General features: G+C 33.3%; 1 protein-coding gene across 1 annotated transcript; it reads left to right on the top strand.

Annotated features, from left to right (window-relative positions):
• The first annotated feature begins 8,659 nt into the window (after positions 1–8,659).
• On the top strand, positions 8,660–14,781 carry LOC142341096 (solute carrier family 2, facilitated glucose transporter member 1-like). The gene is made up of 6 exons (XM_075391963.1): positions 8,660–9,119; positions 10,613–10,889; positions 11,542–11,953; positions 12,388–12,505; positions 13,787–13,910; positions 14,185–14,781. The coding sequence occupies exons 1-6, from the start codon at positions 8,886–8,888 to the stop codon at positions 14,607–14,609; spliced, it is 1,590 nt and encodes a 529-aa protein (XP_075248078.1). The 5' UTR covers positions 8,660–8,885; the 3' UTR covers positions 14,610–14,781.
• Positions 14,782–16,453: the final 1,672 nt, after the last annotated feature.

The following is a 16,453-nucleotide window of genomic DNA, read 5'->3' as shown; positions in this document are numbered from 1 at the left end:
ACTCGAAGAGGAAAAAAATCGTGAATTTTGTTGGGAAAGTAGGTTCAAAACATTCCAGTTAAGAAAGTGACAAGGATATTCTAAAATTTCTAGACCTGCCAATAAAAAGATTACACGAAAATGCAAACAACTAAACAAAAAAACCGTTTTTTAGCAAAACTTGCCATCTAATTTCAAAAAAATTAGTAAAAATGTCAAATACTATCAGATAAAACCTCAGTTAAAAAATCAGCCTGTACTCAAAATGAAAGCCGATGTGGATAGATTTGGATTACTCCTCAAAAAAACAATTAAACCCAACCTTGGTGAAATTAATTCATGAGACACAGGACCGCAAAATAACAACAGATAAAGAAATACTCGAAACATTAGAAACAATTTCCGAAAACATAAAGCATTGGAGCCATAAGAATCTTAATTATAAAGTGAATATTATGCATTTTTAAGTCGGTTATTATTAATTTCGATTAATAAATAACAGGAAAGTTCTTTTGGACCCTTTTTATAAAGAGTAAATTTTCTCTCTCTTCAATACAATTACTCTTCAATACAAAGCAAAGGGAGCTTGTCATTTAAAAAAAGAACTCTAATGACCACAAAAAGAAGGACAATTGCCGCTAAAAACAAGAAAATCAAATGAAATAGTGAGAAAATTGTCGAAGCCATGAAAAATAAACGATTCAATACAAGTTTTCGAAAAAATTCATTTGAAATTTTTTTTCAACAAAAAAAGATCTGTCATTATTGTGGTAGTAAGTTAAGACAAAACTATAAATGAACATCCAAAAAAACGAAGATTGGTTGCGTCAAACCCTTTGCAATCAATAGTTTTCAGCAGAAAGCACTGTATAAGTTAATTAATAACTTAAAAGGAAGCGAATGAAGCATCTGAGTAGGTAGCCAGAATAAGTCTTGAGACCTTAAAAAATAACCACAAAACAAGGCAAAAATGAGAAAATTTAACAAAAATAAGTCCGAAAATAGGATCGGAGCCATTAAAACCATAGGTTATTCAATCAACATTTAGTATAAGTTCAATTGACCATTTGCCAAAAAAATTGGGACCTGACAACGTTCTCAATCAGGGACAAGACTTCGAGGGGAGCCGAAATCAGGAACAAACAAGCGAATATTAAAAAACAAGATGAGAAATTGTAGTATCAAATCCAAAAAGTTAATATTCAAAACTGCAAACCGCAAACCATGATATTTTTTTCAACAAAAAGAATATGGCATCTGTAACTAATAGAACCGACAAAACTAATTGCTCAGGAATGGGCTTCAAAATGGGGGTAAAGTTTGAAATTTTTTCAAAAAATCATATTCATAACAGCCATTAGTTATTGCCTTAAAGCACTAGATATTTTCACATAGATCTTAATACACATAATCCTAAATACTTTCACATAAAACATATTTTCACATAATACTTGGTAGGAAGCGAATTGATTTTTCTGTTAGTAAAGTCAAGTAGTAATACAATATAAGGCTTAAAAATGCAGACGAACCCCAAAAATTCAATAAAGGTTTACGAAAATGTTGTCGAAGTCATTAAATGTTGCCGAAGCCATAAAACCATGAGTTATTCCCTGAAAACAAAATATGTGTTCAATGCAACGCATCTAAACGTAAATGAGGGTTTCCATTAATGGAAATTTGATATAGACATTGACTGTCCGTGATTGACATTAGAAAATGAAATTTGTGAAAACTTTTTTAGATGGATTTAGAACAGTTTTTGATTGAAAACAAACTAACACAAAACTTTGGGTCTTTCCCATTATAGCCCCCCATGAAAATATAGCCCCCCATTATGGTATATTTACCATGATTGGGGGGGGGGGCTATAGGTTATCTGACCACTAAGCTGGGGGGCTATGATCGGAAAGACCCAAAACTTTTTATCACTAAACCTCTATTGAAAACACATATTTGTTCCATTTATCAGCAAGAATTTTTGAAAAAAAAATTGGTACAAAAATTCAGAAAGCCGATACAAAAATTGAACAAAATGGCGCTAAAAGTGGACAGAAAACCAAGCAAGGTTTCATATGTTCACAAAAAATGTGATAACTTCTCAAAAAAGCGAATTTAAGAAAAACCTACTTTATCCCCAATTCTATGCTTGAAAGGTTTCCTTAGGATACCACATACAATCCTCTGCCATGAATGTATCGATCGGCGGAAATTGGTGGAACGAAAAAAACCATTTTAGCATATCGTCCCCCTCCCCCGCTAAGGTGGATCGGAACAGGAACAATTTACCACGCCATATACCTTTTCTGTTGAGCATTTGTACGTTTGCAGAGAAACCGGAGTTTATGAGTCTACTTATTTTTTCTTATAGTTCTGTTTTCATTTTCAATTTTTTTTTGATATTTTACTCAAACATATTCTTTTTATATATTATAGTCAGTTCAATTGTTTATGCTAATTGGGTTTTTTGAAGTACAATTTACTCACATATTACAGAAAAAATGGTATATTTATATTTAATAATTACTGTGTATGCACCCCCAATTACAAAGAACGCGTCATTACGTAACTATGACTTATAAAGAATATGCACCCACTAAACTTCTTCAGTTTTTTAAGAGCCTATAATCGATACAATATTTGGCAGCACGTGCTATATTTTTAACTATTAATTTCTGCTGCAATGACACGTGCTTGACAACAACGAGTCATAACTGGCAGAAGCAAGGTAGCAGTACTTTTTAATCTCAAAAAAGCAATCGTTGACTTGTTTGCGTTAGTTCGTCTGCTTGCGTTCCGTGACAAAATTTGAATTAAATTACAAAACAATTGTACTTTCGTTGAAACAGACTATATCTAAAGGAATAAATCTGCACTTTGAAACAAATTAGCCCTTTCTAGTGCGACGAGATTGCGTTTTTCGTCCTCAATTTTGTCTTCCAAGTTTGCGAGCTTTCAATGCTGGAACCGAAAATTTCACGAAGTTCTGACACTTTATTAGGTAGTGCAAAACGGCGTTCGCAGTCCCAAAAATTTCGACTTTCACATTTTCCCGATAATTTTTTTTGCCGACAATTTCCCGCTAATTGGAAACCAACCGCTTGCAAATATGTTTAAAAAAACTACTTCTGTTTAAAGGGGTTTACCAAACTCGTTCAGAAAAACAGAAAACCAACAATTTTTTTTCGGTTTAGTGCCCCAAAATTTAGTCATCTTCAATTTTGATTGCAGATGTAGTTGACCTAAGGACTGGATGCTAAATTTTTATTTGGTAGAGCCAATGACTAGCTATAGAATCAAACGACGGTACTGAAATACAGAAAATTTTTTGCGCGTGTCCACACTTAGAACAAAAATAGATTTTTGGTTGGTTTCCTGCAAATGACTCAAAAAATAAATCAATGGCTGGAGATTAATTCGTTTTTTCTCATATAAAGTGTATTTTAAAAAATACGCGCAAAATAATCAGGATAACTCCTTGGATAGAAAATACAGGCGAAACGATTCGCATTTTAAAAACTTGATCACTTCTTGTGTTAGGTAAAATAGTTAAATAACCAACTAACTGTTGCCTCCCTTACTAATGCAATTTAAAATTACAAAGACTCCAATTCTTAAATTTTTCCATTGTAATTTGAAAAAAGGAAATAACATACTTTTCAGTGAAAAATCTTTTCAAAATAATTAAGATATTTTTTTTTCAATTTTAATATATGATTTATTTCAACATGATATCTGAAATTCGCAACTATATAATTGTATTTCCCGTTTTTAAGGTAAAAATTTCAGAAACACAAATTATTGAAATTTTATGCTTTTCCAACGTTTTCTGCTCAGTTTTCTCAACTAAATATTTTTCCAGCGTACGCCAAAATATTTTTTGTTATGCTAACTGCTCAAAAGTTAACCATAAACATTTTTGAGCAAAAAATCAAAAATTAAGATTTCAAAGCTTTTGAAAAATAACTTTACTATTATAGTCTTCATTTATTTTAGCCATAATTATAGTTGTTATATTTCATAAGTTTGGAGGCTGTTGAGGGGTTGGCAGTTCAGAAGAATTATATGTTTTCGAATTCATTTTGACGTTTGAATACAAAACTTTGTACTTTGAATAAATCTTTCAGCGGAAATTATCCAGTTATATGTGATAGTTTTTGTTGCAGTGTTCAAACTTCACGAAAAATAAAATGGATGGGAAAATTTTGAGGTAATGCTTGAGTACTTTGTATAAATATAATGTTTTGCTTTTAACATTTTCAAATTTTTGATTAGGAAAACACCATATTTCAAAATTTGTCATAAAACGCAGATAATATTTGTTCCAAGCAAAAACAATTTGCATATAACTGTGTTGCCTTCTCTTTTGTTCTGTCGCAACAAATGTACAATTCAGTCAACAAGTTTTTTTCCGTATTTAAAGAAAAAAACAATGATTTAGGACAAAAAATTCAGTGGCTATGTTAAAACAAAATTTTTAAAGAGACTAATTGAAACTTCTACTAATAATGTTATAAGAAAAGTTCTTGAAATCCGATTACAGAGTCTCCATCCTAAACGGTTCTACACAACGGCTTTAACAAGCAAAAAAATTTCAAGGTTTTTAAAATTTTTTAATAAGCTCCTCTTACAACAAAAACAAATTAATAATTGAACCTTGCAAAACGTTCGTCCCCGAGGAAGGGGTCAGACTAAATAGCAAATCCGTTTGAAAAACCTAAAAAGGGTCATTGGTGTGATCGAATGTCTTATGAAACAAGAATTAAGGTTTCTATCTCATCACCAATCACCTCAAAAAGAGGTCTAACTACATATTTTTACTAACTAAATATAAAACAAAACTATGAGTGATAAGCAAAGCTCAAAAGGTCGACTTATGATCAAAAACTTGTTCTTTCTAAACAACAGAGCGAAAAACTTACATCAAAATGAAATTAAATGCAAATTAAATGAAAATAAATGAAATTAAATTATGCCTTCTGAAAAGCAAACATTATTATAGATTGGCAACGCCCTTATTTGTTTTTTTAACTTGCTTTAAATCTGAAATAATACTGTAAAGAGGAAAGAAAACATCATGACTGAAAAATTAAGACGAAATAAGTCTTCACGAGTTTCAATTTTAGGCAATTTTCTGTTTTGAACTTTTGACAAGTTGTCTTACGTAAAATTAGCACACAGATCATTACCAGTTGCATCATGTAAAAATCACGCGTTGAAGTTTTGTTATTATACGTTCTTTCACAAATCATTTCATTGGATTGGACTATTGAATAGTTTCACAATTAAAAATCATGAAAAATTGTCAAAGGGCATCATGTAGGATTGCGTACATGCCTTATGGACGCGTTATGGCTATGCAAACCACTTAAAAAACGTAAGGAATAGTTTCTTAAATTAATTCAAATACTATCTGTACCTCTCAAATGTTTGATTGAAAAGATAATCATTTAAGACTACCTAGGGTTTAGCAATGGGACTCAATGAAATTTCAACGAATTAATAAACTCGTACTTAACTTTTTTTATTTTCCCAGAAGTCTTAACAGCATGATAAATGGGCTTAAATGGAACAAAACAATTATGTACATAACTGCACAAAAGTCACTAATATCATTAATTGCAGTATTAAAAGACTAATGGCTCATTTGAACGTGATTATATCACAAAGTGTGAGAAAAATGAACAGTTCAAAGATACCTTAAGTATTTCGTAACAATTTTGTAGAGGGAAAATGAGAATTTAAATAAAAGAATTCATTTAAGCGAACAAAAGGACAAAATTTTGGCTCTTTGGCTCTTTTGCAAAGTTTGCTTATTTTAATGCGAAGAATCTAAAATTTAAGTGTAGATTGGCTCTTATGTATGTGAGAAACTTTGTTTGCACTGTTTTAATAGGGTACTCTTTTTCAAAAAAACCTCTGTCCTTTTTTGTGTCAATTTGTTGTACAGATTTTGATTATCAGTAAGCATTCGTCAAAGAATATTTGAATTGATCCGCTTCGTTCAAAAATTGAGCAAAAGTAAATTACTAATGGAAAAAGGTATTTAGGTTTTCCTTTCCGATTAGTTTATCTTTTTCAATTAATAAAGCCATTAAAGACGAATTGGACGTCTGAATAATCTTTATCTTTTGATTAGTGATTCTGAGCAACAATTTTATAAAGAAGGAAAAGATTTCAATGATTCTTCCAAAAAAAGTTTTTCTTTTTTTTTGTTTAATTTGATCTGGTATCGATTTTTTTAAAATTGGAAAAAAGCTTAATTATTTCGATAATAAAATATCTACCTGTAAAAACAAGGTAAAAATTTAGAAACACAGAAAGTTGGAATTGAGTGTTTGTCTACAAAAAAAAAACTTTAATTAGTGGACAAACATTCAGTTCAAAAATCTTGTGGTTCTACATTTATACGCTGGTTTTCTAGGTAAGCTTTTAATTATGAGTTAATTTGAAGTTTTTGTTCAATTTTACAATCAATACTAGACCAATTCAAACCAAGGAAGCAAAATAAATTCGGAATTGAAACTTTTTCCTTTATAAATTCTTTTTTCACAAACATTGATCAGAAGATAGAGATTCCTCAGAAATTTTTCATACGCTCAGTTTTTTTGATGGCGTTATTTACAGAAACAGATAATCTAATCAAAAAGGGAATTCTGAATAAAATCTTTTTTCCAAAAAATATAGTTTGGCTCAATTTCAAAGCGGCGCAAATCAAAAAATTATTTTGCGAATAAATAGAATCAAAATGTGTACAAAAAATATTACCAAAAAGAGACGCAAACTGTTTAATAAAAACGTACGCTGTAAAAACGGTGCAGTTATAATTTATGCAAACATAAGAGCCAATTATGTATATATTAGATTCTTTGCATTAAAATCGGAACCAAGGCTTTGTCCTTTTGTTCTCAAAATGGAATTAAATCAATTGAATTAATAGTGCCCATTTTGCTCACACGTTGAGTTAAAGTACGTTCAAATTAGCAATTAGTCTTTTAATCCTGCAGTTCTGTTTCGTCTGGAATAGTTCTGTTTCATTTATGCCTGTTTCATCTTTTGACATCCTTTTAAAGTTCTTTTAGAAAAAATTGACTTATACGATTAATTTACTCGTTAAAAAATGTTTTAAAAAATTTACTCGTTAAGATGCACGTTTTTTTACTCGTTTAAAAACTCGCAAAACAATTACTCGTTAAAATGTAAGATTTAATTACTCGTTAAAAATGTTTTTTACTTTAGGTTAAATAAAGATTTAAAAAGGCTCAAGCTGAAAAAATAATTTAGCTTGAACTTATGAAAACTCAGCATTATCACATGAAAAGTGCTGCATTAACACTTGAAAACGCAAATTCCATTGTAAACCATTCTCAATTATGTTCGCAAAAATAGCGTTATCCATAGCGTTCTTTCTTTTTTGCCCCCCAATGATTCAAATTTTTTTGGAGGGGAAAAATTGAAAATCCAAAGTTTGAATTGTCAGGAATTCAAAGCAAACATTTGAGTAAGGAGTTTCTCAAACAAATCGAAAATTTTTTTGAGTACTTCGTACAAAATATTGCAAACATTTTTCTTCTTATCTCCGCTCTGTGTGGCTTAAGTGCTGGTGTAAAATTCTACCCTTAATATATTATTTAAGGTGGGAACACTATAATTCCAATCTTCAATGAATGTTCTAATGCACATCATGACAAAATCTCAACTGATTTTGAGTTTCTAATTTTAGATTTTTAATGTCTGTTTTTGCGACTTCAGTTTAGTGAGTGCCAAACGCACGTCAAAATAAAAATATGTTATTAAATGGCACACATAATGTAACCGAGGGGTACGTAACGTAAATTGGTACCAATAACGGAAAAGATCTAATTTCTCAAGTCCGATTATATCGTTCTCTATTCTTCGGTAGTTTTTCGTTACTATGACTTCCGTCAGTATAGTTTTGAAATTCTGAATGCCAAAAACAGCTTTCTTCGCAAGTAGTGATGTTTTGATTTGACAGATTGCAGAAGAAAATTGGTCGCTCTAGGAGGATCTGATCAGAGGTCATTTTGGGCTGCCTCCTCAACCTGGGCGAACTTTAAACAAAATTTGATCATAAAATTTTGAAGGACAGATCAAAGTTCGGGTTGATAGTCCAAACATCGTTGCTCTATTACTCTTGGGGGAACCGAAGTTCGTTGATTTTATCCTTTTTTGGCGACAATTAGGGGACTTTTGGTCAAATGATAGTTGAGAAGCCAACCACAGCTTAAGGTTTGGGGGTGTACGTTTGCAGCGTTACCCGCATTCTGGTCTCTATCACGTGATTAATTGCAGAATAATTAAATGCAAAAAGAGAAAATGCGTGGGCAACTTCATATTACGTAAGAAATGATGCTTGAACGTTATCTTAGATCCATATTTACTCTGATATCTGCTTCCTCCCAGAACCAACACAAGTTATATATAACATCAAAGCCAAGTTATCACTGCCATATACTACATGTGGAGTAACATATCAATCATTTTTATCAGCTGATCACTTCTATTTTGGAAGCAAACACCCCCAAAAAGACTACAGACTAGCAAACATAATTAGCCAATCAGAAAAGAGAACCGATGAATTCTGGCAGATTTGTTTCGGTAAATGGCCGGGCAACTTCGAAGGCCAACTAGTCATTGTGTCTGGTTTGTTTCTGATTCAATTCTGTTTATTTGACCATTAATGCAGCCATGAATATTGAACTGAAATGTAGTAAACAGACTTTGGTCGGGTAAATAACACATTATATAAGCCATTATTTGCTCGGTATATAAACATTGGCGACATCAAGTTAACAGCTCACTCCAAAATTTGTAACAACTCCGCGCAGTCTAAGTTCTCAGTTTGCAAAATTTTGAATAAATATTTTAAAGAAAAAAAATTAGCCAAAATGCCGCTGAAAGATCTGTCGTTTTCTGTACAAAGCAATGATGAAGGCCAATTTCTACTGGGCAAAAGCAGCTCTGTAGAGAAGCAAGGTCTGCTCAGGCTGAAAACAGAGCCCAGAAAAGGGGAGGCCAGCAGTGGGTATCTGACGCCAGTCCTGTTCCTGTCCGCCTTCAGCGCCGTCATAGGCTGTTCGATGCCTATGGGATACAATAATGGCGTCCTCAACGCCCCCATGGTAAGATAAGTGTGTGAACAAATATCGCCTGTACGGTAATAATGTTTGTTTTCAAGTTCATTCAGGTTTGAACAATCTTTGCTGACCCTAACATCCCTATTTACGTTATCATCCGTGTAAATTTACTGAACAAATTTGAAGGAAAGATAAAAATGACAACAGAGATAAAAATTGATTACAATTGGAACTTCGGAGCGACGCGATTCCTGACGATTAATATAGTAATTCAGAATTATTGATGCTTATTTAAAGCCCAAACTAAAGACGCACAATGTGGCGAAAGAACTATTATAAGCAGCTCGTAAAATGACAACAGCGATAAAAATAATCACAATGTTCACAATTCAGACTTAGAGGGACCCAATGTTTGAAGTTAATAACGTGTCAAAAATCATTTAAACAAACTTAAAGCTCAAAGAAAGGACGTGCCATATAATGCTCTAATTTTACAACAGTTACGGCTTAAAATTTCTTAGTTCTGCAGTATAATGTTGCATTAGCGCCAGTTATAATTTTATTTATTTTCCTGTTTGTTTGCAGAAAAATTAAAAATTTATCCCAGTTTGTTTTTGAAAAACTAATGTAATTCATCCCAGAATTAATTATACGACCAATTCTGTTGATTCGTTATAATTAAAAATTTAACCCAGCGATTTAGTTAGTTTACGTAAAATACATCGAATTTGTATAATGTTACACGACACAAAACAAAATTGCGAATTGATGGAAATAATTAGGGAAAATGTGGGAATGGCTTAGATCACTTGCAGTGACGCTTGTCAGATTTAAGTTTTAGGCCATTGTCGAAAAAGTTCCTTATCATAAGGTATAGATGTCCTCTTCAAGTTAACAAATTATTTTGAAAAGGGTTTCTGTTTGCTCTTGATTTCTTGTGAAAACCTTAAATAATTTGTTAAAAACAATTTAAAATGTTTAACAAACTGTCACATTGCCATGACCACGTTTCTGGCCGAATATTTAGCCTTTTCTTCAAAATTTTGGACAAGAAACATAAGTAAACAACTAAAACTCAAGCACGCTTTTTAGTTACGGTCCCGTTGATTTTAGTCAACTTTATTATTGATTATTCTTGTTTAATCTTATGATTTCGTGCTAAATTTTGTTTATGGTGCTTTTATTTTCAGATCGATCTTTATATCTGTTGCCATGCAATAGGTAATCTTTCGTGATAATCTCGCCAAGATATTTTTATTTGATACCTATGCAAAGATCTCGCAAGCTTGTAAATGTCATACCGTTTTCTCTCCCAGTAATATGGCAAGATCTTGGCAACATTTACCATGTTTAAGAACGTTTCTCATCAAGGTGTGCTTTGCATGCGGAAGGTCTGGGGTTCGAACCCCCCCCCCCCCCCCCCCTATCTCCAAAAGCAGGAAATGCCTCTTTTGGACACCGTATATAATGCACGAGACGTTTCATGGACGATTTATCGAATTTCGGTTCTCTGAGACAAAAATTTGTAAATATTTCAGGACAAAATCGAAGCATTTTTCAATAAATCTCACGAGACGAGGTACGGAAAACCCTTCAGCGCCACAGCTCTCAGCTTCTACTGGTCAGCTACAGTGTCCATCTACTGTCTCGGAGCCCCTTTCGGATGTCTTTTTGGATCCTGGATTGCAAACAGCATCGGCAGACGCACTTCTATTCTGTACCTGAATATCCTGCTCATACTTGCGGGACTTCTTCAATCATGTTGTGTTCATTTCAACTCATACGAGATGTTCACGTTGGGTCGAGTCCTCAATGGTTAGTTTTTGCAGATGTTTCCGGTTTTCCCCGTGAACAAGATTTTTGTTTTCATGAGCCTTTCTGAACAAATAGATTTGCACTACTGCTTATAGTATTAGCAAGTTTAATAGTCTGCGGTTCGGTTTTTACAAGCTTTTACAAATTTTTCTATAAGGAAACGAAGTTTGTTTCCTTATAGAAAATTCAAAACTGTTCAAGTTTGTTTAAGATCCTGATGATGGTTCGTTCAATCAGATTAATTTGGAAAAATAAAGCTCGATTTTATTTATTTTTTAACCATAGTAGTATTATTCTGTACGCTTAATCTCTTCGTGCATCGAAAAGTTGGGAATTTTGATTATTTTTTACTAAACGAACAAAATTTCTGTTTCTATTAGCAACTGTTATTGTTTTTTTTGGTAATTCATCTTGATATTTTCACTCAAGGTCTTGGTCAACACGTTCAACAGCATTTAATATATACGATCTCTTTTTTCTATGAGGAACTAGTTGTAGGTTATCCTTGCATTCCAGTTTTTAAAAATGACAAAACTTACAAAACTGAGTGTTTTGAAAATCATTCGGCTCTGTAACACTTTTGGTCAATTAACAACAAATACCAACATGCACATTTTGGACCAATTTTCAACCCGATGACTAAATATTTCAGGTTTCAAAGATGGAGCGACATGTGTAGTCTGCCCAATGTACTTATCCGAAATAGCCCCGAAGCAGATCAGAGGCGGAATCGGAATCACATTCCAACTGGGTGTCGTATTCGGAACTGCCCTTGCCACTCTTCTCGGATGCGAGATCCTACTCGGAACCGAGAAACAGTGGCCTCAATTGTTCAATGTTTTGATCTTAGTCGGATGTTTGCAGTCATTCTTGCTTCCGTTTTGCCCTGAAAGTCCTCGATTTGTGTTGATAATGCAGGGTAACTCAGATTTGTGCAGAAGAGAGTTGAAAAGGCTGAGAAGGGCAGATTGTGACATTGACGCCGAGGTTGACGAGATCTTGATGGAGGAGAAGAAACTGAAGTCGGAACCCAAAAGATCAGTCATTGATTTCTTCACAATCAAGTGAGTCCTTGTTGAGTTGATTTCAAGTCTTGTTAGGAAACAAATTGTCGTCACTATGGCGGAAGTCAAATTCTAAAACCATCTTATTGAATTTTGCATTTTGTCAAAAATTGACAAGGGAGGTATTTTGGGTTTTTTCTGATGCAGTTATCTGAATTTGCTTGATTTTTTCAATGTTTTATTCTTAATTTTGAAAAATAAAAACCAGCAATATTTAATGATATGGTACCTTTGGCATTTTTTGTATGTAAATTGAAAAGAACCGATTAGGTTGAACACTCACATATGCTCAAAAATTGCAATGAATTACTTGTTCAATCTTAAAATTATTGAACCAACGGTGGCTGTTTTTTCCGCTCTCATGTATAAAAATGAAATTGCCAAACTCATTATCAAAGCATCAGTCGTTATTTGTTTATTTGTTTGTTGTATAGGTCACTACGGAAGCCTCTGTTGCTGGCGTGTGCTATGAATCTGTCACAGCAACTGTCTGGTGTCAACTCTCTCTGCACTTTCTCGTCTTCCATATTCAAGAGTGCGCTTAGAGAACAGGTATCATCCTTATATGCTACTTTCCCATGGATAAAAGAACAGTTTTTGATTTTAAAATAAATGAACCCAACTCATAGTGCAACATTTCTAACATTAAAGCTCAACGCTTGTAGAGCAATGATAAGACCAGTATTCATTTTATCAGAGAACATTTTTACATTTTTTACGTCACTTTTTTTTTAAAAAATTTTGCTTTGAAACATAAACAGAAGGTCATACGGTTACGAGATCTATTCTGTTACAACCCCCCCCCCCCCCCCGCAAAAAATAATAACTAAGATACAGTGTTAAGTTGAACTAAAACAAATACATAATTGAAAATAATCATTTATAACGAGTAAAATAAAATACAGTTCAAATTGTAAAAAAAAAACATACTATGCAAAAATAGTTGTCTGTCGAAATTGTTCACAGAAAAATCGCCCGTGGGTTAAGAATCGAACATCGTGAAAGTTCAATTTTCCAGGATATCATTCAAAAGACAATTAAAGGCTTTTTGTACACGATCGCCACAAAAAATAAGGGCGTGAAATGGAAAAAAATTTTGATTAAAAAAAATCATTTTGACTCATCTCACAAATAACGAATAAAATCATTGATGATCACATCCTCGAAGGGTCAAAATTTCGAGAATATCCTGAAGCGCTGACAAAACAAACTTTAAATATCAACTAAAGACAGTCTTGCGGAATGATTGCTTCAATATTGGAGCTGAACTATTATTCCACCCAATGAGAGACGACTTTATTTATTAATTGATTCTTCTCAACTCACCCAATAAAAGGGGAGCTGAACAAACTGCCTAAATGACGGGGAAAAAGAAGAAAGCAATTGATGAAATTAACGAACAAGATGGGGACGGTACACTCAATTAAAGGACTGTTGATTTAAATTAGAACCATTTCAGCAATGAACTAAGTATTATAAGGATAACTTATAACTAGAGAAAAATTAAAGATAGTCAAATTGTCATAAAGGGAAGTCACCACTCTTCAAAATTGATGAATTTTTTCAGAATTATTGCAACTATTTCAAAAAGTGAATGCTGGTTTGTTTTTGTCTAACATACAAAACATTGTTTACTTTGGGAGACATAAAAGGTAATCATTGTGAGACTATCAACATTGGGGTTCATAAAATTAAGATGGGGTGGGTGTAATGCAGAAGAGATCCGAACTATAAATAATTGTATCAGAATTATCTTTCTATACTTATTGCGAGAGACCTATTTGCCAACTTCTCTATGGAAATGTGGTGCAACTGTTGGTTTTGTTGTTCTAGGTCGAGCGCAATCCTGACCTGAAGAACTACATGGTGGTGGCCATGTGGTCAGTCAGTATGTTCTTCACATTCTTCGCAATCCCTCTTGTTGACAGAATAGGAAGGAAAGTCGCACATCTCACAGGTCAGTCACACCCCCCCCCCCCCCCCCACCTCCCTACAACTCCAGCACTGTAGCAGATAAAACGTAAAACTTGAAACAATGTATAGCCACCCGCCTGACATCAAATCCCTTTAAATTATAGTTTAAAACCTTGCATGTGAATAGAAAATCTTTTAAAAATTACAACTTTACGTCAAAAATATTGCTCCACAAAACGGAGGGTCTGTTATGACAGATAGATGAAGTAATTAAGAGTGATATAATATTATTTACCAATTGTTTTCTTTGTTTACAGGTCTCATTGGCATGGCATCCTGCAGCTTCCTTGTATCATTTCTTCTCAGTAACTTGGCAACCAGCCCAGAATACACCTGTCATGGCATCCCAAATCTCCCCCAGTGGGCTAATTACCTCTCAGTAGCCCTCCTTTTCCTCTTCCTCATTTTCTTCGCTATTGGACCCTCCTGCATACCCTGGATGTTGACCCCGGAACTGTTCACAGTCGGAACCGTTTCAACGGCAGCATCTATTGCATGTATTGTGAACTGGCTTGCAAATTTCACAGTTCAATTTGGTTTCGCACCACTGCTTAGCGTGTTCTGTGGTTGGGTGTTTTTGCTGTTTGTGGCTTTAATGACCTTTTTCATCGTTTATCTGAAGATCAACTTGCCCGAAACGAAAGGGTTGCCAATAACAGAGATCGTCGCAATGTTTGAGTAATAGCTTATTGGTAGAATACCGTTTGACTTACTTTTTTGACCCCAGTCTGCCATCTTGGCATAATTAACAGTTATGAACTCATTGCTTTAATACATGCACTGTGCTGCGAAATTGAATTAATTTTATTTTTAGATTTACTTTAGTTATTTCAATTTAATTTGTTTCAAATGCATGATTTTCAAATGAGATATAGTGTCGTAAATTACGTTGTTTAGATGACTGCAGATACTAGACATCATAAAATTGACTTTGAGAAACCGTTTAACAAATTAACAATTGATTTTATCAATAAAAAAAACAAAAAATAGCCTTCCAAACTTTCATTATTTCCTGAACTTCCGATTTTTTTCTGTTAAACGTGTCGAAAAGTAGAAAACCAAAACAGTTTATTGAGACGTAAAATTTAAAAGATGTCTGGGTAAAAAAGAATTTTGGCTGGGAAAGCACATTACGATGCAGAGGTATACCCCAAAAATTCCGCCTTAGTAAAATTGGCCAGAAAATTAGATGCATACAATGAACGAAATTAGGAGACATCCTTTGTATCTTACTTTTCGCAAAAGGGGTTCCACCAATTTTACGACATAAAAAAACATTCGGTGCGAAAAGTAGGTAACAAATCTTGTAGCACGTTTCCGCTCAATTTAGGTATCTATTATTTGCGCATTTTGAGCATGCAATAAGCACTTTAATGAAGATTTAATTAAAGCTTTCAAAGTTTTAAATTGCTTTTAATACATGCAACCACAAAAACCGATTTTTTCCGAAAAATCCCTCGCACATCAAAGGCTTTGTATATCAATGTGGGATTGGCCGAGTTTAATAAGTAGTAATAAATAGTACTAATAAGTAGTAATAAGTAGTTGGAAAGTACTATAAGTAGTAATAAAGTTGTAATAAAGTACTACTAATGGTAATAAGTTAGGTTTAATTAAGTAAGTAGTAATTAACTTAGGCTCAATTGCGGATTATATGCAAAATTGAGCTACATTGCGTGCGAAAAATCAATGCATAAATGGAGCGGATGCGTGATACAACTCGCGCGAAAAATAGGTTATTAAGTTTGTACTTGTATTTCGCGGCTAAAATTAGGACTCTTTTGCGAACACGGGATAATATGTTCCCTTCCATTTTGCCGGTTGCTGCTAAAGTAGCTATTTTCAGCAATATTGTTCTATTTTCAATATATTAACATAGTAAAAACGAACACGAGATACACGCATCGGGCATATCTGCCCGTGACAAATTGGGTATACTTCTGCATGGTAATGCAGCATACCACTGAATTAAGAATTCTCAAAGAAAAACCTGCTTCAGTATAAAATTTTAACTATATCTCTGTAGCATAACTTACTTGAGATATAATTACCTGAGGCTTGTTTTTCTTGAGATATAGATTACCTGAGATTATTTTCAATTGTCTGGTAAATGTGAAAAAACTCTAATCCGAACTCTCAAAAAAATTATCAGAAGCACAATATTATTAAAAAGAGCATCAGAATTAAGCGGTGAAGTTAGCGACTTATATATAAAAACCAATGTTAAAAATGAAAACTTAAAACTCATGTTTGTTCAAATTGTTCAGATATATATCTGCGGAGTTACGAAATCTTTGTCGAGAGGTAAGAAACATACAACAATAAAGCTGAGCTATCACCATAATAGTAATTCTAAGCGTTTACCCCCATAAATTTAATTTTTCAATTGAAGGCCCAAACCAGAAAACAATAGAATACTTTCCCTCCTCGAGTTTTGGATCTCATAAATAAGGATCAAATATTTGGAGCTGACGTGCTTTTTGTAAAATTTTGAGCATAATTTGTTTGGTGTTTTCCTCAAATAGT

Source organism: Convolutriloba macropyga, chromosome 6 (assembly GCF_964194025.1).
Source record: "Convolutriloba macropyga chromosome 6, txConMacr16.3, whole genome shotgun sequence".
NCBI classification, from domain to species: domain Eukaryota; kingdom Metazoa; phylum Xenacoelomorpha; order Acoela; family Convolutidae; genus Convolutriloba; species Convolutriloba macropyga.
This window is presented reverse-complemented; position numbering and strand designations above follow the sequence as displayed.

What these genes read in the sequence shown, in the direction of transcription:
- LOC142341096 (XM_075391963.1), top strand. Translation starts at nt 8,886, where the DNA reads ATGCCGCTGAAAGATCTGTCGTTTTCTGTACAAAGCAATGATGAAGGC. An exon ending in ATTGATTTCTTCACAATCAA is followed by an intron (nt 11,954 to 12,387) that starts GTGAGTCCTTGT and finishes TTTGTTGTATAG; the next exon opens with GTCACTACGGAAGCCTCTGT. An exon ending in GAAAGTCGCACATCTCACAG is followed by an intron (nt 13,911 to 14,184) that starts GTCAGTCACACC and finishes CTTTGTTTACAG; the next exon opens with GTCTCATTGGCATGGCATCC.